This window comes from Rhopilema esculentum, chromosome 4 (genome assembly GCF_057945365.1).
Source record: "Rhopilema esculentum isolate cy_ngs chromosome 4, ASM5794536v1, whole genome shotgun sequence".
Taxonomy (NCBI): Eukaryota; Metazoa; Cnidaria; class Scyphozoa; order Rhizostomeae; family Rhizostomatidae; genus Rhopilema; species Rhopilema esculentum.
In genome coordinates, this window is record NC_142818.1 from 7249340 (window position 1) to 7273285 (window position 23946).

The 23946-nt window shown below is 35.6% G+C and overlaps 1 protein-coding gene across 1 annotated transcript in view; it reads left to right on the plus strand.

The window, feature by feature from the left end:
* Positions 1-10: 10 nt before the first annotated feature.
* LOC135691086 (alanine--tRNA ligase, cytoplasmic) overlaps positions 11-23946 on the plus strand; it is a 30551-nt gene continuing 6615 nt past the window's right edge. The window contains exons 1-16 of the mRNA XM_065208838.2: positions 11-334; positions 921-1109; positions 1428-1567; positions 3765-3956; positions 5375-5519; positions 6307-6452; positions 6923-7070; positions 7334-7442; positions 7889-8013; positions 8895-9039; positions 11229-11407; positions 11669-11782; positions 12401-12538; positions 14011-14151; positions 15762-15868; positions 19440-19548. Coding sequence (XP_065064910.2) covers positions 71-334; positions 921-1109; positions 1428-1567; positions 3765-3956; positions 5375-5519; positions 6307-6452; positions 6923-7070; positions 7334-7442; positions 7889-8013; positions 8895-9039; positions 11229-11407; positions 11669-11782; positions 12401-12538; positions 14011-14151; positions 15762-15868; positions 19440-19548 — 2391 coding nt within the window. The 5' untranslated portion in view covers positions 11-70. The remainder of the gene's footprint in view (positions 335-920; positions 1110-1427; positions 1568-3764; positions 3957-5374; positions 5520-6306; positions 6453-6922; positions 7071-7333; positions 7443-7888; positions 8014-8894; positions 9040-11228; positions 11408-11668; positions 11783-12400; positions 12539-14010; positions 14152-15761; positions 15869-19439; positions 19549-23946) is intronic.

Genomic DNA, 23946 nt, shown 5'->3' on the forward strand with positions numbered 1-23946 from the left:
AGAGGCAGGTTTCAAATGGTTTCGTCAGCAAGTCAGCAGCAACTTTCCTTACCCTTCTCTGAAGGCTTGGATGACTTCGCTCTTCTCAAGGCAGTGGCTAAAAGTTAATTGCGTGCTAGCAAAAAGAGTCCTCGCAAAACCTGCGCCTCTTAGATTTCTGAGAAAGTTTTGTGAAGCGCAGTTCAAAATGGATAGCTCGCTGACTGGCAAGGATTTGAGACAAATGTTCGTAGATTTTTTCGTGGAAAAACATGGGCACACGTTTGTAAGATCTTCTTCTGTTGTACCACACGATGACCCAACTCTACTGTTCGCGAATGCCGGAATGAATCAGGTAAATTAAATCTGTTTAGGGATGATTTGGTTTCACCCCAATATTGAATTAACTTCATCGTTGATGAAGTTGCCCTTTTTACACACGTGCATGCGGTACTTTTTTCAAAAACGTGTTTTACAAACAGATACACTCTCCGCACATTGCAAGAAATGTATTTTTGCTTTGAAGCTGCATACCTTTATACATAAAAACTACTATAAATGTAACATAAACTGCTAAATGAAAATGAAATGTAACTGACAGTAGAAAATGAACTTGCTGTAAACTATAAATACAGCACCTTCACAAGCTAGTATGCAAGAAAGATATTACCTTTGTCATGCTGAAACTAGCAAACAAAGACAACAAATCAACTTAACACTTGAAAATATTTCAAAAGTTATGAAAACAGAGTATCAAAAATATGAAAATAAGTTTTTATTAATAAAGGACTTGACTAAATTTTCTCAGCAGTTTTCAGATTTTTTTAAAACTTATTTGATAGCTAGTGTTTCAGAAAGTGCTAACACAGACTTGACGTTATCATTTTGAGTGATATATTCTTGAAATAGTAATGAAATCGGATACATTTTTATATTTTTAGTACAAACCAATTTTCCTGGGTACGGTTGACCCAAACAGTGATTTCTCAAAATTGAAAAGAGCAGTCAATAGTCAGAAGTGTATTCGTGCTGGTGGCAAACACAATGATTTGGATGATGTTGGTAAAGATGTCTATCATCATACATTTTTTGAAATGCTGGGGAATTGGTCATTTGGTGACTTTTTTAAGGTAACTTTTGAAATTTTTCAAACACTTTTATGTTTCCAAATGAACAGAAATGTATCAAATGTGAAAAAATCATCACACATCCAGTAATGTCAGTGCAGGAGCTACAACAATGAATCAAAATTATTTGATTAGTCCCATCCTGGAACTACAGTGTTAGCTATTAGCAAATTCACGGTATGATGTGTAAAGGATGACATTGAATGATGTCTGCGTAAGACTTGCAACTAACTTAAGTGTAGAGTTTTGATTCCATAACTATCACATTTTCTTCATTCCAATAACAAATTTCTTTTATTAGTTTCTCCAATTTTGTTTCAGAAAGAAGCAATTCATATGGCATGGGAACTTTTGACTGATGTGTTGAAATTACCAAAAGAAAGATTATATGTAACCTATTTTGGTGGAACTGAAAGTGTCCCAGCTGATCTTGAATCAAAGCAGATCTGGCTTGATTTAGGGTAATTTACAAGGCTCTTTATTTATAGACTCTTCCTTTAAGCAATGTTTAGCAACTAAATGCAAAGAGAGGATCTGTTGTCTAGTTTTTGATGAAAAAGAGACATGTCTCTGCATGCTTTTTGTAAAGAATTGAATAGCAACGAGTAAATTCTTCAAATCCCACCCTCTCCAATGCCCCTGCCTCTCTTATAATCAGGCCTGGCCGTTTGAGGTGAGTGATAGCTTGCGCTTGCCTCCACGCTCCCCTCGCAACCTCAGGCGAGCTATGAATTGCTCTCCTAAACAGAACATGAAGGGAGAATCGCTCCCTTAAAATTTCCATTCATATGCCCTTTTCCTATTCAAGAACCCTGAAAACTTACAAGGGTTAATTGGGTTATTTTTGTAACAGCGATTTCTCCTGTCATTGCATTTTTTGCAATTAACTTTTTGCTTGTTGGGCAGTTTTTGTTATGATAGGCATGAACTTCAATCTATTTAGAAAAGGATAGTTAAGCGAAAGGTATGTTTGTAGCGAATAGAACCTTTCAATCTTAAGAAAACAGGCATATTTTTTGAAGGAAAGTAGAAGAAATTGGTAGGAACTGTAGATTGAGGGATATAATAAAACAGCAGGTCCCTTCCAGCAATAGAAACAAAACTATCCCTCAAAGAGAACAGGGTACTCTGTCTTGCAGATCAAAAAGGACAACCAAAACATGGAATTCCGCTATCCAGCGGCATTTACTGAAAAACCCAGATTGGATGAAAAACTATAACAGCGACATGGTTGCATTACTGGCAAAGCCTGATTATCGTTCCATCTAGTTTGTGAATCTATCTACTATATAAACATGACAGGCCGCTTTTGTGTGGAAGAAAGGAGTTCGTTTTCACCTTAGGACTCCATTGGTAACATTTTCTATAGGAATGCGGCACCGATTGGACAACCTCAACAGTCATGTGCTCGCGTTTTCTGATTGGCCTATTTCAATCCAAAACTGGGTATTTTAGCGTAGAGTTTTCCATCTATGTTCTGACGTTTTATACCCTGAGAGTGTTAGACAGATAACTTAAGTTTGTTTCAAAATTCGTTTTTCAAAGCCATTTTCAAATTCTGTGCAACAAAAAGACTGTTTGGCAAGAAAATTGTTGTTTAAGTGTTGTGCCAGCTTTACATGAAACTGAAAGAGTCTGTTTTTTTAAATACTTCAAGTAAAGGGGGTGCCTAAGTCTCGGTTAAAGCAAATACAAATTGAAAGAAGTAAAACAGCATACTCCTGACTGAGGCTATTAAAGGCAACCGACAGATACTAAAGGGGCTTAAGTCATCTGTCAATTGTCTTTAAAGTACATTCTATGTGTTACTGATTTAGCTTGCCTCAGCAAATTAGGGGAGCGATTCACAGCTCACCTATAAAAATACAAACGGCCAGACCTGTTATAATCAAACCTCTTCTCTATGCTTTTATAAATTAATCCTGCCTCTCTGATAATACCACATGTTGGCTTAATGAGAGAAAAGAAACATGTTGATGTCTATTTTGATGATGAAATTATCAAAGAAAAAGTAGAACACAATGCCAGAAAAAAATATGGCTATCTAAATTTGTAATTGAAATCTTTCTAATCCTGAAAAGAAGACCTAAAATTTAGGCCTGCTCTCTTAAGGCACATTGAAAAATTAATCCTGCCTCTTTGATAATCCCCCCTTTCTAGTCATTCTGCAATAAATTAAGAGGTTAATTAATAAACCTGCAGTGGGAATACAAGACAGAATACAGTATGTTTTTGGTGTATAGAACACAACGGTTCTAAGTTCTGACCTTTCAAGCATAGCCTATAATGACTTCTAATGTTGCCTGATTAGTGCATTGACAGGTTGCATTATGATACCCTACCTCAAGAAACTTCCTGTTTTATACACCAAAGAAAGTATATATACACTGTTTGCAACAAAGACAGTTTGTGAAGCTGCTTTGATATATGAATTCCAGGATCCTTGATGTGTGTCAGCATAATTAATAGCAATTTGATGGACATCTGTTCATCTGAAGAAGTAAACCTGACTTTAAAGTTTTCCTTGTAAACCCAGTTTATCCCATGTTTTGGTTGGTTCCTTTTTTGACATTAGTGTTGAATTGAATCAAAACAAATCATCAAACTAGAAATGATGTTAGCCAATTATATTATAATGTATTTATTTTTCCTATTTAGCATATCTCCGGAACGGGTCCTGCCTTTTGGAATGAAGGATAATTTCTGGGAAATGGGAGATACAGGACCATGTGGACCATGCACTGAGATTCATTTTGATAGATTGGGTGACCGTGATGCAAGTAGTCTTGTTAACATGGATGTTCCAGATGTGCTAGAGATCTGGAATCTTGTGTTCATTACATTCAATCGGTATGTTTTGTTATAATAATAATGACTTTCTATCCTTTATTAAGGCAATTTTGCATTAATAAACCATATTTTTATGTATTTGTTTGATCTTTTTGTTTCTGTTTTATTGCTGTTGTTTTATTCCATTGTTCTATTTTGTTCCATTGTTTTTTTTCTTGAATCTATGGCTAGTAAGTGAGTTGTAGACAAAACAATGTTACTTACTTTGTTAACACAAATTTAATCATTGATTTCTGTTAAATAGTTAACCAAAAGCTTTTGCAAATATTGAAAAGGGAATTTTCTTTGCTAACCTAACGATTAACGTTTGAGATCAACAGCTTTAGCAGCTTTGTTTTTCCTTGAAAATTGACTTAAAAGTGTCAACCATGGAGGTTAACTTGTCTCCAAAAGCAACCTAAAATGAAGATTTATGTAAGAAAATAGACCCTCACTTTGCCTACAGTTTTCCAGTTTCCTTTCCTTCCTTTCTTATCTGTTTTCGACCTTTTTACACAAAATTTTATGCCACTAAGGTTGCAAGCTTTGTATATAACAAGGAAGTGCAATAAAGTTTCTTTCTCGAGAAGTTAATGTGACTGAATTTTAACTCTGAGCATGGCAGCATTACTAGCGGGGTGTCCAACCCCACTTTTCTATCATGCTAAAACCTCTCCGTTACTGCGTGATTTTGACATCTTCACTTGAGACCTTCCACCCTTCGTCTGCCTCAACTGTCAATCTACCAATGCCCATTGACCTTCTGTTTCCATTGACCTTTGCCTAGTTAAAAATTCCAGATATTGTGTGTTTCTAAAACGTTACCTTTTTAGCTTTGATCTTCTTGAATCCCTTTCTAGCCAAGCCAAGGATTCAACACAACAAGAACACAAAGCCAGTCACAGCCAATTTTTTGTTGGTTATACGTATTTCTTTTCCCCTTCAACCCTTGAATCCCTTTTATGCGAACTGTTTCACACTTTCATATTACAGTGACGTCACAGGATAAACTTTTGATTGGTTAGCTTCTCACTCTATCAAAGATCAAACCGCTATGTTGACTTTGATGTAATAAGCAATAAAAAATATACAATTTTTGAAAAGACAGCGCAGAACACAGACCTTTGAAAATTGGATCACGTTTCCTGCCCTGAATAAGTTGATACTTTAACTAAGGTGATTAAAATGTAGCATTGGATGTGTTTTCAGCGCTCTCTGTACTTCCAAGCCTGCTGGGGTCATACTCAGTGGACTGACCAGGACATCGCTCGAATGGCATTGTCTCTCAGCCTAACTTCATATTCTATGAAGAGACAAAAATAACAAATCTGTCTATGAAAGACTGCAAGCAATGCAAGGATTTATTGTTGCAAACTGGATTGCGATCCTGGCAGCTATGAGTCTATAAAGTTTTTTATATGAGTTGTTTTCTTTCGTAGTGAAAATGATGGCACATTGAAACTATTGCCGAAAAAACACGTCGACACCGGAATGGGTCTAGAAAGAATCGCTTCTGTTGTTCAAGGGAAAATGTCAAATTACGATACAGACTTGTTTACTCCATTTTTTGATGCAATTCAAAAGGCATGCTGTGTTTGAACCTTCTTATTCCTTGCTGCTGTGATATGTAGAATCAATAGAAATAGATCTGTGTGGAAGACGCTAAGTTAAAATCTTCTCTTTGATCAACAAGCTTATTTATCTACTTTCTGTAACTATCCTGACAAAATAAATTAATCCTCAGATTTAAATTTTGCTATATACGCTTTAGCTGCTGCGAGCCATGTGCTCAAAGAAAGAAAACTTGTTTAAAACTACTTTCTATTAATTTTTTATCAACTTCTAAATGGAACGTTTTTCGCCCACTTGTACACCTGTCCTATTTTAGCTTCTAGCTCATTTGTTTGCTCAGTAACAGAGAATAATTAATATCCATCAAGCACTTAGCATTTATTTGTAAAAAGCAACTGCTTTTCTGAGTGCATAAGTAATTCCATAAGGGTTTTTGAATCATACATAAGTGCATGGTCGTTTCAATACATTGTGGAATTTACCCAACCAAAACAGCTGTGGCAGTACGCTGTTGCTATTTTCTTTGATTGGTAGTTTTAACGTCATTTATCGATATAAATTATGAATTAGTACTTCAGTCACGTGGATAATTATTCATTCTATCCACCTCCACAATATTCATTCTATCTCCACCACCGCCCCCCTTACAGTTTTCATGCTATTTCCACATCCACATTTAATGCAACCCCCCCCCCCCATACTAGACGTTCGTAGTTTGTTGCACCCATCGTTCTTTTGTTTGTAGACTAGTGTCCAAAATTAGCCAAAGAATATTCATGTTCTTATCCTTTTTTGCTAGGGCACTGGATCAAGGCCTTATTCTGGCAAAGTTGGAGCTGATGACATCGATGGTTTAGACATGGCCTATCGAGTTTTAGCTGATCATATTCGCACTCTGACTATTGCGTTCTCAGATGGGGGGAAACCAGAAAGCACTGGCAGGGGGTCAGTTCTTTTCCATTCCTTATTTATTTGAAGGGAATTCGCAGTTATTTTTTATTGTTACTTGCAATTAATGTAAATTACTGTTTATCGGGCTGCCGTATATGCTGTACACATATTATATTGGTGCACGGATGCACGGATAGAAGAATACAAGGAGCTGTACACGGGTACAAGATATTTGCAATTATACAAGAATTTTGTCATTAAGAGACGAGGAACACAATGTTGCAATCAAGCTTCTTTTTAGATAGACTTGAGGGAAGGGGTTAATGAACTTAAGCGAGTATCGGATAGAAAAAACACCTATGATTTAGTAGGCCAAACTTATCGGTCTATCTAAAAATATATTGATCCATATAGAGATGAGCATTCGTATGTTCATTTTGATTTGTTGAAGCAATAAATTTTGGATTTGTTAAGAGTTGATGTTTTTCCAAACATTAAAATATGTCATTTCATCTTGCTTTTAGGTATGTCTTAAGGCGTATTCTTCGTCGTGCTGTAAGATATGCCACCGAGAAGTTGAATGCAAAGCCAGGGATGTTAGCCTCATTAGTTGATGTTGCCGTAAACAGTTTAGGAGATGCATTTCCAGAAGTCTCGAAAGACCCACAAGATGTAAGTTAGGTTCACAGGATGCTTTTCGCTGTGCTGCCAATTTCCTCGCCAATACCCTTCATTTAAACGCAATCGGCGAGTGTAAACTGAATTTTCATGTACCATATTTTTCTCTGTTATAACGCATTGTTTCATGTCCCATAGCTTTTTTTATTGGAAAAATTAGTCTACAGTCTTCTGGCTTCTGGCGTACTTTAGCAGATTTGCCTTCTAATTACAATTTTGTCGTATGCTAGTGATAAGTATACAAAATATCGATTCAGGTCAAAGATATTATCAATGAAGAGGAAACACAGTTTTTGAAAACACTTTCAAGAGGAAGAAGATTGTTCAACCGCGCTGCAGACAAAGCTGTTGGGAATGCAATCGCAGGTATAATGAAGCTACCAGAACTAACTGTCTTTTTTCTAGGCCTACATCTGAAATAAGAACAGAGAACAGCTTCAATCTATTGATAGTTTTATTTGTAATAGAAAGCTTGCTGGGTTGTTCAGTGTATGTTTCATGGAATTCGTACAGTTCAATCGAGGTCTTTGAGACTCTTTCAGTTGCACTTGCTTGTTTACGTTACACTACCGCACCAAATCATAGTCCAGAAAGCTTGCTTATATTGACTGAGAACATATTTGAGGTAGCTAAAAGACAAGAAAATTACGTGAATTTTGCTAGTAGCATAATATGACAGTATTTTGAGCGAAAAATTAAAATTTGCCAAAAGTTGCAGCTTTATTTTAGCTCTCAAAGACAAGAACGTTATGTAAAATAAAATACACGTAAATCTTCTTTATACTCAAATGAAGCTTGATGTTAATTTTAAGGTGACTTGGCATGGAGACTGTATGATACCTATGGTTTCCCTGTCGATTTGACTGTTCTCATGGCCGAAGAAAGGGGTTTGACTGTAGACATGCAAGGATACAATGAAGCAAAAGTAAAGGCACAGGTAGGCCAGCTTCCGAAGACGTGATTAAATGTAGAAAGGATCAGGGTTAAAGCTATGTTTTATAATTAAAGGAGTCTCTTTTTACAATTAGTTTCTTTTAGCTATAACGAATTCTTATCGGCATTGTTGCAAATTGATTTTTTCTGTTGCTCTGTTGCTTCCATAAAACAAAAGGACTAACCACTTGAAGCGATTTTTAACGTCTAGTTCTACACAGATCTCATGTTGTACTTGTTCTAACCACCACAACGTGCATTAGGACGTTTTCAAGCGAAGGTAACCACGGCCAAGCTATTAGTGCACGTTAAAGTGTCATTTCCAATTAAATTTAAAGGAAATAAGTTAAAAACAAAGTTTGTTTAGTTCACATACGTAATAGCCATAATCATCAATGACCTACAGGACATTGAATTACATCTAGTTGATTTTAAATGTTTACCTAAAACCTGTGAAAAATAAAGATAATTACATGATTGTTGAAAACAGTTAAAAAGAATAGAAGTAATAGATCAAATCATTTATAATTATTGCCTTAAAATGGAACCAATATGAAAGTGGAACATTGATGTAAAAAGCTGTTTGTTGAGTGATGGGTACGCATTTAAACGTGTATGCATGAATAGGGCGAAAGGGGAACAATGTTGGTAGCGTTTCCCCCAGTATAGGGGCTTCAGAACTTAAGAACTCAATTTTGATCGACAAACCTTATACTGGGGAAATCGTTACCATTATAGTTGCGTAAAGGCTGTATCTAAAACGGAAAAATCATAACGGGAGCAAGGCTTTTTACAGGCAGTCGAATCCTGAAGATATTTAAAGATGTAGGAATTGTTTGGATTTTAAGTTTAATGGTGTGTTATAGACATATTTTTTCCGTTAAGGAAATCGCGCGAAACAAAGGGCCTGGTGAAGAAGACACCGTTGGGTTGGACATCCATTCTCTTGATGAGCTGCAAAAGAAAGGAATCCCAACAACCAATGAAAAGCCGAAGTACAATTACGAAGCCGATGAAGATGGCAATTATGGTATGCAGGTTCTCAATCTGTATGAAGTACCAGTTCTTTGTCTTGTCTGAAACTCATAATTTCAGATCATAAGTATGATTTATTTGAAAAAACAAACACTTGAGTATACTTAAGCATTCGTCTGACACTCTTCAGAGTATAAAACGTCATAGAACATAGATCAAAACACTGAGATAGGAAATATAAATACCCAGTTATGGATCGAAATTGGCCAATCAGAAACGCAAGCACATGACTTTAAAGGATGCCCAGTCAGTGCCGCTTGCCTATTGAATTATTTCTTCAATGTTATTTTTTAGCAAGAATCAGTATAAAAGAATGCGACAGATTTCGTTTCATACAAACTAAAGAAAAAATGAAAGTATTTTTTAAAACGTTCTTTTTTGGATTGTTATACTATCGGAGAAAGTTTCGATGATAGGTAGAAAACAGGGTCTATCCTAGAGAGGCGGGGTAAAAGCAGGCCCCCAAGGCTATCTTGTTTGTGGGATTTTCAAAGCCCATTATTTCCTTTTATTGGACAAGCACGCCCTTACTAGTTGGTCTCGCTCGCCTTTTAAAGAACGCACAGTCAAGAAGTAAATTAAAAGGCTCTCTGAGTCTTTTGATTAGTTTGATTAACTGTAAAAAGTAACAGATCAAAACTGAATTAAGTACGCTCTGTAGAAGCTGTTGGTTATTAGGTGTGCAAAACCAGTTACTGTTTAACCATTTTTATGTTGAATTTTGCAAGTTTAATTTCTCCTGCTCGTTCATATTCATATCCTCCTCTTTATTCTTCGGGATATATAGTTCGTTGAAAAAGTCCCCTGAGAAAGTCAATTGAAAAGCTTTAGGTTGATAACTTTAAAGCCTTTACTGGATATTAGTTGATGATCTGTGATATACTGCTTGCGAAAAACATATTTTATGCGATGGTTAAAGCAACTATTTAATTTATTTGTTTACTGTGAATGAATTTGGCGGGGCTAGAGCAAATAAAGTCAAAGCGAAATGAATGTTTTTTTCGTAAAGATAAACATGTACCTGCAACCGAACTAACTCGACTAATCCATTTTGTCAACATGGGTTGGCCAGTGTAGGCAAATATTATGCTGCCTGAAAACGGGTGATATGTTGCCACGAAATTCAATTGCTTTACGCTGGACGCTTTAAATCCTTCCTTGTTGGTCTTATATTTTTATAACATTCTCTTTTTATACTAGTTCCCGGATTTTCAAACGACCAATTTTTTTTATACCGTTCCAAAAAGTTACATGACACTGTACTGGAATACTGTTAACTACACGCTACTTGACATACACTTCAAAAACGATACTATGGGGAGCATTGACTATGTCCTGGGGCCATAACATAGCGGTGAAAAAACACATTCGTAATTGCAGGAGTGATGTGGTTTGGTATATGAGATATAACTTTTAAAAGTGTTTAGTTTTAAAAAATGCTTTATTGTGAGATCTATAATTTGCTTGTTAGCTTCCAAGGGAAAATCTTTATTTCTATATGAATGGAAACGGCTCTCAAATACACTATAGCCCTCCAACGTTACTGCCTATTGAGAACATCCCATTTCTCACCAAATGATCAGATCCCTGCACTTTTCAAATATTTTATAATCAGATAATGGTTTTACCCTTGGGTCGGATTTTTTTTCCTTATAGGATGAAACAAGGATTTTAAGATCGATAGGGCCTAGGATTTTACATGGTATTGCGTTTCTAAGACTAAAGAGTTGACTTTACACTATTTCTTTCCCTAGAAGATAAGTAATTTCATTGCTCGTTTAACTGGATGTCGATGTTTCATCGTTTGAACTTTGATAACGGCGCTCAATCATTCTCAAACATTGGAAGTTTTCTTAAAAATATGATTGAAGTCTGATATTTCGTCTGCCTGAGCTCTTTTGAAGATTTGTCTTGTTGTAACTACATTGCCAATTCTCTCTGATCTTTCACCAGGAGATTGATTTTGCTTGATAAACCCTCAAACCTGAAAAAGTTCTGCAAATTAAGAACCAGTCTAGCACCTTATTTTTGAGGAGCTTGGAGTAGCTTTTAAAAATTACACGAAAATTCCAAATTTATTCAAGCTTTTGGTAATCTTTTGTTCAGCCGAATGTCTCAGTGTATTCGGCAATGGTTTGAATAAGGCGATATTTTTGTAAACTATATAATTAAATTGTTTTTCAGTGTTTACATCGATAACAGCAAAAGTTTTGGCTCTGAGGTATAATAAAGAATTCGTCAATCAGATGGAAGCTGGAGAAAGTGGAAAGAAATGTGGCATGCTCCTAGATTCATCCTGTTTCTATGCAGAACAAGGTGGACAAAGTTGTGATTACGGATACATGAACAAGGAAGGAGATGAGGTCACTATCTTTACTTACTTAACAGTTAACCTGCAGGGAAAGTAACTTTTAACGAAAATTATATTATTGACTTGTATCTGGCTGTCGTTCTTACCTGTTACTGTTTAATCAGATCTGGAGATCGATTCGCTGTTAGTACCACTTCTTCACTTTTTTCATTCAGTCCTCAGGATTTGTCTAGCACTTGGAACAGTGATGACGTAATTTCTTAGTATACTTTAAACAGTTGGATCTTTAATAAGAATAGTAATTCATTTCCAGGAAGTGGAGTTCTCAGTAATTGATGTCCAGGTGCATGGTGGTTATGTACTTCATGTTGGCAATCTCGAAGGAACCATTAGTGTTGGGGACACAGTAACGTGTTTTATTGACGAGGTTTGTTTCTTCTCAAGTTGATGTCATTGATATCCAAGAGTGCACAGTAGCACAAGGGTCTGCTGAACCACGTGTATTACGTTGTCCTGTTAAATTAAGTAGGGAAGCTAATCTAACGTGGTTTTGAGTAATCAGGCTTGCAATTTATCGCCTTGAAGCTTAGATTGTTTTGTTCTTTAGCCTGGTTAAGATGAGTTTGAGATTTTCTCGTTAACTTTGGAGCAGCTTTTAGAGAAAGAAATTATTGAATTATTGAAGAGCCATATACTTTTGAATTCTTACTAGCCCTAAACGCTTGAGCACCTTCAAGCCAAGCTATTAGGTTTTTTCTTTTACGTTGTAGTGTAAAATTCTACTTTTTAAAATTAAGTTGTACTTGCTTAATTTGCTTTCGTAGAGATATTTAAAGAGATATTTTCAAAGAGAGAATATTGGTAAAATATTGTATTGGAAAAAAATATTTTCAGTGTCGGTTAAATTTATTTCTGCTTGAATGTATCTAGCTTTGAAATATATTAGCGCATCAAGATATCTCATTTTGGCACGGTTATACCTCTTTGATCAAATTTACGTTAAATAATTAATTGAAATTTTTAATAGTTACTATTTTCTCTCTAGGAAAGGAGACGCAATCTAATGAATAATCACACAGGAACACATCTGCTGAACTTTGCGTTACGAAAAGTTCTAGGCTCCGCTGATCAACGTGGGTCGCTTGTTGCCCCAGACCGCTTGCGGTTTGATTTTACAGCAAAGGTATATTCTGCTTCTTCATTTTGTCTCAAGTAGTGCAATTCTTTTCAATGTCTCGTGTAGTGGAAATTAGTACGATACGTTTAGAGGCTCTTGCGCAACCGGCATGCTTTGCAGTAGCCGGTTTTTTAAACGGGGAGGAATGGACTGCATTTGGTAATTTTATACAGTATGATACTTGGCAGGTTTCAAAAATAAAGTCGCAAAGCATGCCGGTTTCGGAAGAGCCTTCAAACGTATCTTACTAGCTTATATTGAAAACAGTGATTTCCAGGCCCTTTGTTATCTATTGTTAAGGATGTGAGACAAGCTGTACTATTTAGTCTTTAATTGCTGGTTCATAATGATAAAATGCATTGTTGTACAAGATATCTTTTAGCCTGCACAGCGAAGACTTCTGTAGAATTCTTAAATAATGACGTAATAAAGAGCTATTTTAAGAACTTTTCGATCGAATTTTGGATCAAATAACCTGAGAAACATCATGAAATATCTCCAAATGTGTAAGATCAGTCAAATGTGCTACAATTTTGCTGAGATTTTGGCAGATGAGCAAAGGCTCTTTCTTAGTCAAATAACCGTAATTAGTCTTGGTCCTAAGCTGTATAAGCCAGGCCAAAATGATATTACACTTTGAGTCTTTTGTAGGCCATATCTTACCCAAGTTTTGAAACAATCTTAAAGACTCATTGCTAACAATGAGCCTTTGCGCGCGTGGCAAATCGTCCAGGCGACGATACAAAAAATAGCAGTAAACTTCTACGGATCAATCAAAATTGATTTAAGACTGTCTGAAAATGCATTATGGGATGCCTACGCAGCGCAGTGGCTTGTTGTTAGCAACGACACTTCAACTGATTTTGCACCTTCATTGGCTTTTCAAGGTGTTCGTTTAGGTTATGCGGTAAAAGGTCAAAATGACTTAATATAGATTTTTTTGTCGCCGCACTGAAGAACTCTATTGATCAGGCTGGCAGGCTCTTATAAAGTTTTTTTAAAATCAGCATCTATTTTTTATATGATGATTATATGCAAAATGTATAAAAAGATACAAGGTTCTGCACTTCAATAGCTAGTATTTCCATATCGATAATCGCAATTCCACTTGATATTTTTTTCAACTTTTATTAATGCTATATTGAACGCTTCGTTAGCGGAAGCACCAAATTATAGGGCATCTCAAAAGTAGGGAGGTAGGTTTCTTCCATCTGACTGATGTCTTGTACAAGTTATTTCCAAACAACGGATACCTTGCTGTAGCGGACAAAGTAGGTGTCCGGTATACAGAGATATTTCACTGTGTTTTGTCAATGGATTATACATATCAAAAGTATCTAAAAAAGCCTGATTCTACAGTATCATTCCAGAATTTTAAAATTACCACTAGTTATGTTAAGCTTTTGACTTTAAATTTGAGATAATACAAAGTTGGGACCAAACATTAAAACAACTAATGAATGATCGCATTTGATTAGGGTGCCATGAAAACTGCCGAGCTGAAAGACACAGAAGAAATCACGAGAGGAATGGTTAAAGAAAACTTTGATGTCTTTGCTACGGAAAGCTCTCTTGCTGTGGCAAAAGATGTGCAAGGCCTTCGTGCCATATTTGAAGAGGTTTGTACTCTGTATAAAATCATGTATGATTTGGTTTGGAGGCAATTTGTAATTTTTCACTTTGCACACCAACGCTGATTTCAAAGTTTTTGGCAAGTTGCTATTTAAACATATTTTGGATTTTCAAGCATGCCTTCTTTGTAACTGACAGACAATTAATTATCAGGTTTGATTGTCTTTCCGTTAGCACAATTTTTACATTTGCAGTCATTTTAATTAAAGTTCAAAAATGGCTGGAGTACGCTTTCATCATGTCATTTAATCAGCCGGTTGCATTCTTCTAAGCAGCTAGAAGAATTACAATTAGTGAGAAATTTCGAAAAATTTATCTCGTTTCGTTGTTTCCCCTTTCTTCATTGTGTTTCTCCATAAGGGTCGATCGAAAAACAACTTTCACTATACACAATGACTGTTTTAAGTTTTATCGCTCAATATCGAAGGACTGTTTTGCCTACAAGGCAATGCGCTGAGGTTTTTATATTATGTTTTGCGAAACTGAATTAGCTGTGTGGAGGTGTGCTGTTTGATGTAAGAAGTTTGGAGATATAGGTCTTATATTGGTCGAACACTTCATCAAAAATGTTGTTTATGGCATTTTCAACTGGTGATATTTGATATGGAACTTTTTCTTTGATTACAAAGCTTTGAAAAGGGCATTTTGTAGAAAAACACTGATCGAGCCAGTGATCGACACTGATTTAACAAGGATTTGCAAATAGCTGACGCAATGAAGAAAACCCAGCACAGAGTAGAAAAAGGAATATCAAGGATTCTTCTTGAAAAGTGCTTCGCTTCCGTTCAACCGTGGACCAAGAAATTCAAGATTCTAAATAAGCCTATAATACTGCAGAGTTTCAAAATTGCTTGCAAAAATGGAAACTTTTTTAGAGCACTTTATCGCGTGATGCTCTCAGAATATAAAATGTTTGGCAATGAACTAGCCATTAATACATTCCCAAGAGCGTTCCTTTCATCTAGTGACTTTTCTTGTACGTCTTTGCAGACCTAGTTATTTAAATCTTCGGTGTTGAAACGGAACAATTTTGAATGGCCTCCTGTTTGGATAGAATCAAATTCTAGCAATATCCAAATAGTTGCATTTTGAAGTTTTCCATTCTTTTTTGTATAAGATTGCTCAGCAGGTGAAAGGCTATAAACTTATTACTTCTGCATAGATCGCGCTATTTTTTAAAATAAACAAAGATTATTGTATTAAACAATGTTTGTCGCACTCTTCAGGTAGATAGAAGATTCATTCTGATTCATTCACAAGCCTGACAGTATGCAAGATTGCAAGTCAATTATGAATAGAAATCTCTTTCACTTATTCTTATTCCTTTTTAATAATTTTAATGATTTAGTTAGCATTGTAAGTAATTGCCGTATGTGATAGCTTTACACTCCACTTGCTTTGATAGCCTCTCTTCATCATAAGTTCTCACTCATTTCATATTATTCATTAACAATGCTTTTGTGCTGTATTGTAAATCTCCGTCTACTTGTCGGTTGGCAACGTTTTAGCTGGCTAATTAGAAGATGGAATATATAATAAACAGACTGGTCTGATTACACAGGATGGTTTGAATCTATCTTGTACCAACTTTCCACAGGTTTATCCAGATCCTGTTCGTGTTGTTTCCGTACAGTACCCATTGCAAAAACTGATCGACGACCCACAAGCTGGCTACAAGACATCCGTTGAATTCTGCGGAGGAACGTAAGTGGATCATGTAGCTACAAGTTCATATTGCGGTCGAAGCTTTCAACTTTTCTCGTTGACCTTCATGATTCTTCATTTTCATTTCATTTCATTTTAAATTCTTTATACGCAAAAATCCCTTCAGCTTACAACTAAATACCAAAGAAGAAAATAAATCTTATCTTTCTTACGTTATTGATGTCTGTGTTAAAATTATCTTGAAATTTTCTAAAATTATCTTTTCCTTCAATAGTTATCTCATTTAAGTAACTATCTATAGTTAATTTATTTTATAGGAAGTCTCTTTAAGTAAGCTTTACATTGTAATCAGTGTTATAACATTGCACTGTTAATGAATGTTTGTTACTGCTATTGCAATTTCTGGTTAACGTCTTTGTATTATAGAATATTTAAGCAATAACTCAATATGTCCACTATAGGCGTTTTTTAAACGCATTATTTGACTAGTGGTTAAGCAAGCAAGCATATTTAAGTAGATGCTGCATATTGACGTGTTGGTTTGGTTGTCGGATGGTTTTATTTTGCTTGGTTTCCTTGATTTGAATTCCAAATATTTGATCAGCTCAGCCTACCATAGTTCATTACTGTAGCCCAGCAATGCAGCTGGCATTCAAACTGTTGTGTAGATTTGTAATTCACTGAGAAGGAGCTAGCGTTGCAAGAATTTCTGGTTAAATCAAGAAGTTTCTTTTCTTGGGAAAGGTAATCACACTTCGGTTTAAAGTAATAGTGCACTGTTGTCTGTCTGGGATGATGCATTCCAGCAGACTTGTAATGCTGTTTTCGTATTATAGGCAGGTTGTATCAGGCGGCAACTGCAGAGTGTTCTGTACAAACAATACTATTGTACCGTATTTGCTATAAAATCTATCAAAAGGCATGTAGGAATGAAACACGAGTTTTATGTCTTCTTCGATCGTCAATTTCATTAAATGATTGAATTTTACTGTCTGGAATTTTGGTATTATGATGTTATTTTTTGCTGTATTTTTTCTGTTTTCTTTTATGCGTCTTGTCGTACATTTTTGATATAATTATTTAAGTAGCTGTTGTGTGTTTGAATCAAAGTTGAAGTACTAGATCTTATGCGAGTGCGGAGGTTTATGAAGTTCTCGTGTGATTTGCCATATACATTGCTTGATATTCTGGTGTTATTTGTTATCCGGCCAACGCACACCGAGAGTTGTCGTAATAAATTCTGAACGCCCGGATGCACCACTGCAGTCAGTTATATCCTTTGGTTGCAACCATTGGTTGTGTTGCTCAGTCAAAACTGTCTAGATTTCAGTATTAATCTTCCATTGGCAAACTCCTGCTCTATAGAACCGTGATACAATATACACACTTTTTTTGATAACGTTAGACCAAACTACTGAGAGTGTTTTTATGTAAATAGCAATCATGGTTTTGAAGTTTGATTGTAACTAGGTGATGTATATCAAGTCATTTCCAGTTGCCTTAGACACCTTCCGCATGGTTTATAACGATCGTAAAAGCCAGTGTTTCGAAGAGGACATGAGCTGGAATCAATTGTCTCCTGTCATAGTGACAACAATCAAATTGTCTTTTCCTGCTCCTCACTTTCATCACCATTGACTGGATTGTTCGCACATTTAATCCTAAAATCTTAAGTGCTGTAAATTATTCATTTGAAGTTTTCTGGAGTACAGTTCAATGGTGCGTTTTTTGGAATGAGCTCGGGTAATCATATCTCGATATTGAAAAGAACATTACTTTTGATTACCTTATTTCTAGCGTCTTTGGCTGTGGACTGTCGATTTTGCTTTGTTATTGGAACCCTTTTATCTAGTTCTTTCCATTCCTCTGTGAGCAGATGGGCCTGCTGGAGAAGAGGGAATCTTTTCCACGTGGTCATCAAAATAAAAATTTGCTCATAAGTGAGCACATCCATCGCTTTCTGTATTAAAGCACGCTCGATGAATGGGAGCCAGTGCGTATATCATTTCAGGAAGCCAATATATTCTTAGATATCCATTTATATAAACCCAAACTATGGCCGTTCTAAGTTCCCAAATTTTTTTTCTATTTGTGCCCCATGAAGTGAAAGTCTTCATTTCATGACTGAAATCTAAATGGGTTTTTTTTCGTAATATATACTAGCTATGTTCAGTTTGATATGAATAATTTCTGCACCAATCAGAAGGCTAACTCACAGTGTTTACGCTTTCTTAAGAATCACTAATACCTGTGTATCATTTTTGTTGAGTTGGTATCTTAGAAGCACGTGGGCTGGTAAACAGTACTGCTTGTAAACAGGGGCGTACCTTGACGATTTGGAGTGGGGGGGGGGGGGATGTAAACGGGTTTTACGGTCTTACGAATTTATGGACCAAAATTCGACTCTTGCTAGTCAATGTATAACTTATTTTACAGTTATCTATTGTAAATTTTAACTGTTTTATCAATATGATCTTCTCAATAACAAGCAAATGAGATCCTTCCACGTGCTATCAAGATACGACCGACAATCCATAACATTTGCCGACCATCCCAATTTATCAACTTTTCAAAAGTGGATTGTGTGCCCCCCCACCCCCGTAGGTACGCCCCTGCATGTAAAGCCAATTATTTTTGACAGGAGCACCATGAAATTAATATCTAGCTTCAACACATATATTTACTTTGTGAAAAAATCTTCCTTGAATAGGTAGATCATTCAGCTTTGAATTTATTTGGCATTTTCCTACCAAGGTTTCAGAAGTGTTAATTAGTTTCTGTTCTGAGGCTCAACAGGTTTTGATTGAGAGGTTCCCAATGTTTTTGTTAACAAATGTAACAGAATTCATTTTTAGATTTAAACAGAATTCATTTTATCATATATTCAATAAGATTAACTATTATTGCCAACAGCTTTTGTGGAATAACAAGATGAAATGTTTAAGTTTATTACAAACTTTGATATTTGTAGCAATTTTTCAAAAGTAAATGTACTAGTGTTATTCAAAGCTAGTATTATACAAAGTTTTGGGTTAGAAAATGCGAACTGTTTTAAAATGCTTTTAACTGGATAATTTTTGTTTTAGAGGGGGGAAGTATGGGGTCTAGTGAAAGCCCTCTGTTCTCTTTCATTTCGATTGACGGACTATCATGGCTATTAATTCTCACATCTTGACCAGTATAAGGTTTTTTGTTAACGCTTCCGTTGTTATCAGTAATCAAATGTGTAATTGTAGCAACCTACAATCTGCAACCTAGGATCTTAATATTTGATGAAAGTGTTAATTTTCTTAAGATTATTGTACTTTTATATCATATGCACCCAGACAGTTTAACTATGCACTTAGTCTTTTTTCTTGTTAGTTGCACGTATTGCAATTCAAACAACATGTTTGAGTCATTGAGTTATCAAAGTATAAGATTTTCTATCTGTGTTGTAGTTAATGTAAATAAGCTGCGTATCATTTATTGTTCATTGTAAATTTCACAAGACTGATAAAATATTTACACGTTAAACTTTTTTCTGAAGGTAAATTGAATACATTGTCTGTTATCTCCCATGAAGCAGGTAGCGAGATACGAGTTCCTCATAAGTGTTTTCTTATTGTAGCCATCTGAAAAGAACTGGGCATATGAAAGATTTCGTCATCGTTTCTGAAGAGGCCATTTCTAAAGGGATCCGAAGAATCGTAGCAGTAACTGGTCACGAAGCAGAAAAAGTAAGTTATAATGACTTCTCTTTAAGCTAAGTAGTTTGTTGTTCTGTTCAGCTCACGAAGGATTCTTTCTCAGCTGCTTTTAATGCCGTTTGCTCTTCCAATTACTTCCTAGATATCGTGATTCATTTTAACAGTGTCTATGTATTTCGCCTACCTTTATCGAGCTGCACTAAACGGCTTAATTCAGAATGATACACTGCGGCGTGTGAAGGGAAATTTATGGTTCTGTTTATTTTCAAAGACGTTATCAAATATCGGTAAGAGGTTGTACTCTATCGTTTGCTTATGCAAAAAACGAGTCAGGGAAATGAAAAGAGAAAAAGCTTAATAAACTGAAAAAACTTAAATCTGTTGCGCCATTTTTTAAATGCTCCTCTGCTTCGTCTTGAAGAGAGTACAGGAATTTGACATGAAATGATGGGATTTGATGGGATTTTGGGTATTATAGTTGTCGAAATGAAATGAATTTGAAATTAACTGTACGAAAAAGGGTTCGGAAAGTATGTTCCCTGCTTTGGGAAATGAAAACTATAATAGGTAGGTTCCTTTTTCTAAATTTCATCAGACATTGCTCTCTTGTCCAGACCTGGTCATCCCACGGCCCATTGGCCATATTCGACCCTTTCGACATTTCAGTCCGGCCCGTGCAGGTCTGCGGTCAGTCAGAGCATGAAATTTTGTAGGAATATTTTCCCACTTGACGAACACGAAAATTTCATGTATTTATAGAAACATTTATGCATTATCTATATCTTCCTGACAACTAGTAGAAGCAAAAATATTGCTTGTCACATTGGGAAAATGAATATTGCACATAATAAAGTTATTGTTGGTTTAGGCCCTCAACAGAGTTCAGGCCCCTTTAATGTGGCCCCTTGTTGAGATTAATTGCCTCCTTGCTCTAGTCAAACACAAACTGGTTGGTACCACTGACAAATACTTAAACAAACGTAAGGTCCATGACATTTGATATATGAATAGTCGTCGTTGGATTTAAAGCCTTTTCGATTTTGCTCTTTTCATTAGCTGGAAGTCAAGCGTATATAGTTGATGCAAACAGTCAATTGCAAACGACGTACTTTCACTATATCAACATTTTAGCTTTTTAGCTAATTTCTTGTTTGCTAGAGCGCTTCATATTTACCGCCATTTGCGCTTTTGCGAGAAATCAGACCATTTTTTATTATTCATGACGTCTTTTGGAAAGTTTTCGAGTATCGTATGAGTTTTATATTAATGACTTTGAAACCTAACGACCAGACAGGTAGAAGCATTTTATGCGATCATCCACATATAATGACAATGCTTTAAGCACAATAGTCACTTGATTGGTCTCGTATGATCAAATAGCTTTCTTTTAATGTAAATAGGGCAAGATCTGGAGCGCTTGTCATTTGCTGTTCAGTTAGAATTGAAAAAGTTTTCTATATCGGAAAAAGGAAAACTGCCCAGTCTGGTTGAAAATTCTGCGCTGAATTGCAACCTGTTTGGTAACCAGTAGTTTTATGAAGAGAAAGAATGGTAACACGATGTCTTGTAATGTATTGCAGTTTATATGAATTCCAATTCATGTTTCAAGTCACTTCTGAAAAAAGGCAAAAGAGTCTTTAAATGATGATCTGCTTTGTTGCATAGAACAGGGCTATTCTAAGTTCCAACTCTCAGTTTCACGTTTAATGCGATGATCAGGCAAGGGGCATCACTGCCTATACCTTAACGAGCACTCCACGACAGACCGGTAAAACATTAAAATTAATATCTTAAGAAGGTTATTTACGAGTAAAAGAGATACGAATTCGCATCTCTCCAGAAGAGTTAAACTTTACCTCCCTACAATAAGATCCCAAAAGATATATTTCACTAAAATTGAAGACACAGCAAATTTAATCAATGACCTTCGTATTGAAGCACCGTCAAGTGGTTGGTCTTTTCAGTCTGTTACTAAAACGAATTCTGCTTTTTTACGATCACCGAGCCATCAACGCGTCAAGTGCCTAATTGTCATGCATAGCTTGAAACACGTTATTCCAGAAAACATACTTCAACTTTGTAGGTCGGCCTTGATGACGCTATTTCACATCTATCTCGCCGACCTTACAACTGCTGTTCTCTCTGTAAGATACTGCGTAGCAAAGACGGTTTTTCTAGCAAAAGTTTTGAACTGCTATAAGTTACTTCTGATATTAGCTAATTATAGTTTTAGGTAACCCATTAAGGAGATAAAACAGATTCTTCTAGCAGTAACAGGTGTCATTGATTAAATGACGTCACTTAATTTTGATAATAAGGCTCGTTGCTGTATGTAGCTGTGAAGTGAAGGTGCGTATGTGAACTTTTTACAAGACATATCTGAAATAGCAACAATGGCGTTAAATATTCAGATTTAGTGAGTCATTGCATAATGATTTAAGTTAAATCCACACATTACGTGAATGCCCAGAAGCCATCGTGGGCCCAGATGGCATTGGCAGATGTGAAACTGGTCTTCCTAAGTCTTCCTGGGCTATTGCCAAGATACTGAAACTCTAATCATAAAAATCAATCTGATCTTGTTTTGGCGAGGTTTTGCCAAATGTTTTTACTGGGGCAGATTTACTGCATAATACATTTACATATTTTATTGGTAAATATTGGTAAATATATGTTAAAGATTGAAGTAAAACAATTCAGCTGTAGAAATTACATTCATTTGATATCGTCCAATCTAATATAAAAATGTCTAATAATAAAGCAATTAAATTGTGGGAAATAATGATTTAAGTTCAGTATACTGGGCTACTAGCCCTGATATGCTCTTGACCCGTCACGTTATGTTACATCAAAGAACTTCATTGCTAGACTAGGGTATTTGCCTTTGGCTGACATTGTTCTCAACAATCAATAATAAATGTTGCAAAATTTTTCCTCAATCAAAGTAACATATAAGGTTAAGCCTTGTGGGTCAAACCATCCTCAATAACAACTCTTAACGAAAGCAGCATCCTTGCTTGCTAAAGCAAAAACAGTTTTAATCCAGCCAATTCAATTCACAGTCGTAGAACCCAAACCTCGATTTGCCAAAAAAAGTCAGGAACAGCTTTAGAATAAGCCAAGCCTGAGATAAAAATTTAAAGAAAACAAGTCAGTTTTGAAATTTCCTCTCGTTTAAAAATGGTCACTGTGCTACAAAAAATGTCCTACAAGACCATCATTTAGTTGTTGTAGAAACGATTTATAGTATGTAGAATGAGAAAATTATTCTTGAAGTAAGAATGTTAAGAACACCCGGTCCTCAATTTGTCAAAAACAGAAAACGAAGTCTCGGCAAAGATTATCTGGTTCTTGTAAAAATGCGTTTATCTGGGATATCGAAAAATAAAACTGCTGGTAGCTACATGATGCTAAAATCACAAGTGTCTTTCAACCAGATCCATGATGTACTGCCATTTAAAAGTAATTCATAGATCTCTTCCATCTCTTTTTAGCCTCTTCGATTGATCTCCTCGCCTTTTGGGACGGCAATATCGTTGATTGGAATTCTATCTCTAGTGTTTTTCGTGATCCAGGGCTCAAAACTAGATTTTTTCCTGTGAATCTTTACTTTGTGATTAACATCATTTAACATCTGTTTAATAGCAGTTGTTTAATATCCTTATGGAATAATTTCCCTGTTAGAAAAGTAAACGTTTAATGACATACTAAAGATTTTCTTCTAAAACTCTTCAGGGGATAAAACGTCAGAATAACGGCATTTTCTACTCTAAAGAGTGTCAAACGAACAGCTTTCAAATGTTTTAGAATGTTTTTCAAAGCCATTTGTAAGTTTTGTTCCACGTAAGTGTTGTTTAAAAATATATTTTGCGCTCTATCAGTTATTAAAAATCAGGCTTTTATATACATAGATTACAAAACTTTCATGGCATTCTCGATTCTAGGAGAGGGCGTCTTCACACCAAAATTTATGTAATTAAGGCTACCTACAAATTTTATAGAAATAGTATATTTCAATGACTCAGGCTATGATTTATATCTCTAATATTGTGAATACATATTTTTGTGAAATTATTCTTCTCCTGCCTTTGAAACTGCTTTTTGTTTTGCTAACGTCAATGTTGACAAATCTTTTGTGACATGCAAGCATTATACAATATGACCATGCCTACATGATCAATCTACCGGGAAGATGTTTCCCTTCTTTTTTTACCCATTTGCATCGTAGATTATACACGTAACCCTAGTATATATCTGCTTATCAGGTTCTAGATCACAAACAGGTACAGATCCCAAAGAATGGTAAATTTTTTAACACAATGTTCCCTATCTAACGCGTCCTTTTCTGTTTATCTGGGACGGTGTATATTAAAATTACATCTAGTTGAAATTCAAAGCACTCCGAATCTCTGTGGCGTTTTAAACAAA